Here is a 7,800-nt window from a genome sequence, read left to right as displayed (position 1 = left end):
CTCCAAACATAAAGATCATTATGGCCAAATAGTTATATTTTTGTTTCATTTCATCAGACCAGAGGACATTTCTCCAAAAAGTACGATCTTTGTCCCCATGTGCAGTTGCAAACCGTAGTCTGGCTTTTTTATGGCGGTTTTGGAGCAGTAGCTTCTTCCTTGCCGAGTGGCCTTTCAGGTTATGTCGATATAGGACTCGTTTTACTGTGGATACAGATACTTTTGTACCTGTTTCCTCCAGCATCTTCACAAGGTCCTTTGCTGTTGTTCTGGGGTTGATTTGCACTTTTCGCACCAAAGTACGTTCATCTCTAGGAGACAGAACTCGTCTCCTTCCTGAACTGTATGACGGCTGCGTGGTCCCATGGTGTTTATACTTGCGTACTATTGTTTGAACAGATGACCGTAGTACCTTCAGGAATTTGGAAATTGCTCTCAAGGATGAACCAGACTAGCGGAGGTCTACAAAATAAAATTCTGAAGTCTTAGATGATTTCTTTTGATTTTCCCATGATGTCAAGCAAAGAGGCACTGAGTTTGAAGGTAGGCCTTGAAATACATCCACAGGTACACTGCCAATTGACTCAAAAAATGTCAATTAGCCTATCAGAAGCATCTAAAGCCATGACATCATTTTCTGGAATTTTCCAAGCTGTTTAAAGGCAGTCAAGTTAGCGTACGTAAACTTCTGCCCCACTGGAATTGTGATATAGTGAATTATAAGTGAAATAATCTGTCTGTAAACAATTGTTGGAAAAATGACTTGGGTCATGCACAAAGTAGATGTCCTAACCGACTTGCCAAAACTATAGTTTGTTAACAAGAAATCTTAGCCTATGCTGCTCTGTCGTTCTTATATAAAGAACATTCCTTTACTTAGATTTGTGTGTATTAGGTATTTGTTGTGGAATTGTTAGATATTACTTAGATAATAGGAATTGTTAGATATTGCTGCACTGTCTGAACTAGAAGCACAAGCATTTTGCTACACTTGCAATAACATCTGCTAACCATGTGTATGTGACCAATAAAATTGGATTTGATTTGAAACTTGGATGTAATCCAATGAGATCTGTTTAATTTTCTCTTGTTATTCAGAATAATTTCCAAGTCATTTGGTGAGCAATTACTATCTAAATGTGGGATGGGAGGCAATTTTCCTCATACATCTTAAGGTAAACCTGAAAATAAAGTAATATTCTGGTATTGTGTTTAGACATCAAGCGATAGCAGAGTTTAGCATTCATTTATATTGGCGGTGGGCGGAATTCTATCCAGGCGGAGCGGTCGACGGTGCTCGTGCACGTGAAAGCCGCTCAGCCGAGGCGGAGAAAATAAGAATCTGCTCTATTTAGGCGAACTCCACTCCGTCCCATCGCTTCCAGTCTGGAAATCCCTTAAGTGTTGTTAATAAAAACGGCCAATAAATGCTCTGGGACATTACTGATAGGTGGTGTACACACATGGTTATGATGAACCCAGGTATGTGACATGTATGTACAAAAACTGTCTTGGTGAATCAATAATAGCCAAGGTAAGTGGGGAAATCATGTTATTGTTGTATTTTGAGTAGACTATCACTTTAAATCAGTGGTTCTCATCCAGCTTGTCTCAATATTCACATTGCGAACAATAATTGCCAAAATACAATCTGGAAAACTATTTTTGATGCTATATTGATAGTAAATGTAGCAATTATATGACAAGGGAACAACATTCTCACCTCTTTCATTGTCAATAATTAAATCACTGGTTTGAGAGCACAAAATCAACCAAAATAGTGCTGCTAATAGCTCAATATTTAAAATACTGTGATTGAAGAAAACATTTTTAGAGATTAAATAAATAAAAAAATGCTTATTCATTATAATTTCTTCACACTTTCTACCTGGTGTAAGTCGTTTATGTTCAAACTGGTGTATTTTTCATTTAAAAAAAAAGAAATATCTTTTTTTTGGGACTCAGACACCCAAGACCCATTCGAAACCTCCTGCAACCCAAATTTGGGTCGGGACCCACCAGTTGTGAATCGCTGCTTTCAATCATGCCATGAAAAAAAATTATACAATACTTTATTGAACATTTATATTTTGTTAAAGTGATAGTTTCTCTCACACTGCCTTGTCTCATGGCAGCAGGCTATTTTATTGTAGGCTATACCAAGTGTTGCTATATGTCAGGTCAGGATACAGAGAAACATTATTTAAATGGATTTAAATTAGAAGTTCACAACTGCAATAATCGAAGGCCACAGTCCTGCTGATCCTTCTTTTCTCCCTGGCACTTACAGTAATTGATTGGTTGTGCACCCTATATTGCCAATATAAGCCAAGCAGGTAAAACTCATGAAAAGTGTCTCATGTCTGAGTTTCGTGATTTTAGGTACCTGGCGTAAGTGGGGGTCTTTGTGCTTGTCTTCTCAGCAGGGATGTGTGCAGACTTTTAAGGCTGGTCCAGGTGCTCAAACAAAAAAAATCTGCATCAGATTCTGACTCAAATCAGGGACCCAGTTATTAGTACCAACTCTAATGTCTATGTAATGTAAACATTTGGTCATGTGTTGCTTTTATTTACCATGGGTATATATATATACATCTGGAGTGAAAATGTAATTTGAACAATAAATAGTGGAGAGAAGTAGAAATAGAGAGAAGTACTGCAACACAAAGTGCAAGTTAGACACTATTGAACTACTGCTATACTTTGAGTTTATGTCAAGTTACAACAATAGGTGAAATATGTTATACATACGTTATTGGAAAAATAAAATCAAAGACGTTCAGTTACTGTCTTTATGTCTGTAATTATGTTTTTGCAAGCACTAGCCTGGCCTATGTTGTAGCCTGGACGATTTACAAGAGTGGTCTCTGACAGGGCTGGTCTTTGACAATACTCTGATTGATTTACAACTGCGTTTACGAGCAGAGTCCATAGATCAGTGGAGAGAATGATACAATGTTGCGAGTCCCACGGATTGATAGCAATATATGAAGCGAGATGAATGCAAGCTGCGCGCGCATTTCCATCAGACGACGGAAGTGCACAGCAGAAACATAGAGGAAAAGCGTCAAGGGAGTGAAAACGAAGCAGAATTAGTCAATGAGAGAGAGAGGGGGAGAGGGAGGAGAGGAGAGAGGGAGTAAGGAAAAGAAAGGAGAAAGCAATACGGAGGCTGCAGGGTTGCTCGGTCGAGGTGGACGTGGCGGGTCCGGTTCAGTTTGAAGCCAAGCAACTGTGGCGACAGCGAGCCGAAGGCTAAAAAAGCCATGAATCGGAGAAACCGCAGGTAGCTATTGCTAGCTTGCTGTTTTTAAAAAATACTGATTTCCTTCTTTTTCCACCTCTTTCTCATATGCCAGTGTGTGAATGTGCATGGCCCAACACAGGTTTCGTAATTCGACACAATTTATTTAGTTTAACGACACTTGCCTAGTACTACCTGCAAGGGTTCAGGATGCACGCTCAAAGTGAATAAAAAAGTATCTAGTAACAGTACAGTATAGCCGTCTCACTTTCTTTCCTTCCTAGCTACATGTCATCGAGCTAGTTAGACGCATCTGTAAAGCTAGCTAGCAGCATCGACGTTAGCGATAAACAAGATGGCCACTGGTTAGCTAGTTAGCTAGAAATGGCATCTTGCCCTGTCTTTGTATGATTGTAGTCAGCTGGTAAACTGAAATATGCCTTTTTAAAATTATGCAAAGAGTTGGCTGGTGAAAAAAATCCCCTCTCCGAAAAGTTTGTGCTGGTTGTAAAGCGCTTCATATGTCACCCAATAGCTTGCTTATTGCCATCCTCAACCAACTGGGTGAAAAAAAAAAATCACCGCCAGATTCTTGCAGCCAACTAGTGCATGATGTGCGTGGCGGGTTTGTCATTCTACCTAGCTGGTCAGAACATGCAGGTATTGCATGAACACTCATGTTGAAGCTTACATTGAAGTCCTTAATTTTGGTAGCATGTGATGTTTAGATTTCAAGGCGAGTGATTGAATAGTCATCGAATTGATGAGCATGAATGTTGTGAAGTTAGAAGTAGCCAAAACTATTTCAGGACGTTTGGCTGCCAACCTCTCACCAGCCATCATTAAAACTTTTCGAGATACAAAATACAAACAGTTCTCGAAGTTTGCACATCTCTATTGTCATTGCACATCTGTGTGTGTGTTTTCTCATACATAGGTGTGTGTGTGTTTTCCCAACTAGGCCTATCAGTTACATTACCCCTGCTATATTCTAATTGAAGTGAGGACAATGGGTTATATTTTTTTAACTGAATTATTTAATATCCCTTGTCTTCTTTCATTCCAGGGGCTTCAAAGATAGGTTTTGCTCCTAACCCAAGGAAGAAGGCTTGGCATCAGAACAAGCTGTACTGTCAGAGGGACACTGAAGTGGACCAAGGCTCTTTTCAGGGCAAAGTTGTACTATTCTCTGATCCATTACTGGAACTACTGGAGACGGGTGCATAAGGACTCTGCAGCCATGGCAGAGTTAGAGACAGAGTGCATTACGCTAGGACTCGACACGCTGCATGCATCAGAGTGTGGCTCGCCACCGCTGGATCCACTTCGGCCTGAGTGCACTTCGCCAACCCTCCACCTGCTCTCGTCCGACTGCAGTACGCCCACGCTCGGCACGCTAGCGGCAGAAATCGCAGAGCCCATGGTCATGCTGCCCTGCGTGAAGACTGAGCCCGCAGACGACCTGGACCCCATCCGCACCGTGGACCTGTCAGAGATCCAGCCACTGAGCACGGCGGAGCTGGGCCACGAACAGATCAAGATGGAGATCAGTGGGTTGGACTACATCAAGTCTGAGCACCACGTCCACGACCTCCACTGCTTCCACAGCTCCGAGTACGAGAGCGACTCGTATTCTATGAAGTCTCACTACGAGCCCAGCCTGGTGTTCGACTACATCACCCACGTGTCCGACAGCCTGGACTACATCAGGTCAGAGCAGCACGCTGACCTGCAGTGTTATTACACCACCGAGCTCGGGGCCATCAAGACTGAGTACGAGCCCAACCTGATGTCCAGCCACATCAAGACTGAAATGAGCCTAGAGTCCATCCACATGGCCGAGCTCCGGACTGAGCTAAACAAGCTCAGCTATGACGGGGTCATGGAAGGCCATAGGCTGGACAACGAGTTCCCTGGCGCAGGAGGCCTCTACGAGCTGCAGTCCACCCATGCTGGCAAAGGCCCAGGCCACACAAGCACGAAAGGGCATAGCACAACCCCACGCAAACCTCGTAACCTCAGTGGGGAGAAGCCTTTCTCTTGCACCCAGTGTGGGAAGAATTTCAGCACTCTGGGGAACCTCAAAACACACCAGCGCATTCACACAGGAGAGAGGCCGTATACCTGCTCGCAGTGCGGCAAGAGCTTCGGCCAGGCAGGGAACCTGAAGAGGCACCAGCTCATTCACACTGGTCAGAAACCCTACATCTGTGCCCACTGCCCCAAGGGCTTCACCAAAGCAGATGACCTCCGCTCACACCAGCGGCTACACACCGGCGAGAAGCCCTTCAGTTGCCTTCAGTGTGGGAAGAGCTTTGGGCAGTCCAAGGAGCTCAAAGCCCACCAGCTAAGCCACACCGGAGAGAGGCCTTTCTGCTGCCAACACTGTGGGAAGAGCTTCACCAAGGAAATGAGCTACCACAACCACCTGCAGATTCACACCGGCGAGAAACCGTACTGCTGCTCTCAGTGCGGGAAGACATTCAGCAACTCGGGTGTCCTCAAAACACACGAGAAGATACATTCCGGGGTGAGGCCATTCGGCTGCACACAGTGCGGTAAGAGCTTTGGCCGTTTGGGACATCTTAAAGCACACCAGCAAATCCACACTGGGGAGAGACCTTTCGCCTGCCTCCAGTGTGGGAAGAACTTCAGCCAGTCAGGCCATCTCAAAGCACACGAGCAAATTCACAAAAGAGAGAGATCAGACATGAGCAGCTCCAGCAGCAGCAGCAGCGGTGGCAGCAGCAGCCGCAGTACTGATAGTAGCTAAATACCTTTAACCTCTTAAGTATTATTCCTTTTTTTATATATAAATACTATATATATATATATATATATGTTTTTCCTTACACTTTTCTTACGTTTTTCATACCTTTTGTGCTTTTTGAGTTATGTTCTTTGGGGGTCAACTTGACTGATTTGCTATTATGCAAATGTCTATGTTGGGATCAGTGAAGTTACTGAGGGACTTATAGAAAACTTTGTATCTCGTCTGATCTGTGTTGTAGTGAGTGCCATTCCAGTTTCTTTCCTCCAGAAAAATCACTTATTGATAACATGTAATTCCTAAACCATGTACTGGAATTCATTATTAAAGAAACTAATGCAACACCAAATCTCTCCTTTCTTTTGTCTCGTCCTGAATTATGATATTGTCTACCGGAGCGGCAAATGAATCTCTTTACTAGAACATTGGTAACAGGTCAAGACTGAATGTTGTACCACAATTGCACACTACTGTATCGCCACAATGCTCATTATTATAGAAGTGTACAAAGCTGAGAAAGTAGTATAGATACTGGTAGCACTGTAGTAAAAATGGGTACTGTAGTATTTTCATTGTAGAGAAGATGACTCCAACACTCCCATATGTTGTTTGTGATCACCATCACCTCCCTGCTAGCAGTGGTGGAAAAAGTACCCAATTTTTGTACTTGAGTAAAAGTAAAGATATCTTAGTAGAAAATGACTAAAGTGAACGTCACCCAGGAAAGTATAAATGATTTCGAATTGCTCATATTAAGCAAATCAGATGGCACAATAATTTTTATTTTTATGGATAGCTAGAGGCACGCTCCAACACTGACATAATTTACAAACGAACCATGTGTGCTTCATGAGTCCGCCAGATCAGAGGCAGTAGGGATGATCAGGGATGTTCTCTTGATAAGTGTGAATTGGACCATTTTCCAGTCCTGCTAAGCATTCAGAATTGTATTTTGGGTCTCAGGGAAAATGTATAGAGTAAAAAAGTACCTTATTTTCTTTAGGAATGTGGTGAAGTAAAAGCTGTCTAAAATATAAATAGTGAAGTACAGATAACACAAACGACTTTGGTATTTTACACAACTGCCGGCTAGGTATGTGATTTCATGGTCATTTTTACAATTCTTAGTTATAACAGACACTTTATTGCACACTAGTACTATGGCACTATAGACATGTTTGCTCTGAGATACAGAATGAAGATACCAGTAATCACAGACAAGGTAATTTGATCATTTTAATCCTTCAATCACCAGCAGTACTGTAAGGTTCACAATATCATAATAAAGAAGAATTTGAATGGACTTTTACGCACATATATCACGCTTCCTGAGTATTATACCTTTATAATAGATTCACTAGAACTCACACTTATGTTTAAGATGTAACAGGTTTATCTTGAAAATGAATGGAATTAATTTTTGTAGAGATAAAGAATAGCTTGATTAGTTAATTTAGCTGGGTTGACCCTTGCCATGACTAGAACCTCATTCAGTGTGTGACTAGGTATGGCATGAGACCACCTCACCATATCCTTTAACACAGATACCACCGTGGAGCTGCTACTGCTGCAAGACAAACAGGAGAGAAGGTGAGTCACAAACCTATATCTTGTATTTTTCATTTTTTAAAATTGTTTAATTATTTAATTTAAAATATTTTCCCACCACATTGATTCTCCTCTATCCACCATGGTCACTGTCTTGGTTGTGGTGGAGGAACTTCCACTGATGTTACTGCAAGACAAATAAGATTGTACCGCTACAAAACCTACAGCATATCATCAA

The 7,800-nt window shown here is 42.0% G+C and overlaps 1 protein-coding gene across 1 annotated transcript; it reads left to right on the top strand.

Annotated features, from left to right (window-relative positions):
* The first annotated feature begins 3,040 nt into the window (after nt 1-3,040).
* LOC120035091 (gastrula zinc finger protein XlCGF57.1-like) lies at nt 3,041-6,351 on the top strand. The gene is made up of 2 exons (XM_038981866.1): nt 3,041-3,286; nt 4,311-6,351. Exon 2 carries the CDS (start codon nt 4,485-4,487, stop codon nt 6,015-6,017), a length of 1,533 nt encoding a protein of 510 aa, XP_038837794.1. The 5' UTR covers nt 3,041-3,286; nt 4,311-4,484; the 3' UTR covers nt 6,018-6,351.
* The last annotated feature ends 1,449 nt before the right edge of the window (nt 6,352-7,800 follow it).

This window comes from Salvelinus namaycush, chromosome 3 (assembly GCF_016432855.1).
Source record: "Salvelinus namaycush isolate Seneca chromosome 3, SaNama_1.0, whole genome shotgun sequence".
Lineage (NCBI taxonomy): Eukaryota > Metazoa > Chordata > Actinopteri > Salmoniformes > Salmonidae > Salvelinus > Salvelinus namaycush.
Note: the sequence above shows the minus strand (reverse complement) of the source record. Positions and strands in the feature narration are given on the sequence as shown.

Bases quoted from the DNA above. Each gene is read 5' to 3' on its own strand.
- LOC120035091 (XM_038981866.1), top strand. From the start codon at position 4,485: ATGGCAGAGTTAGAGACAGAGTGCATTACGCTAGGACTCGACACGCTG.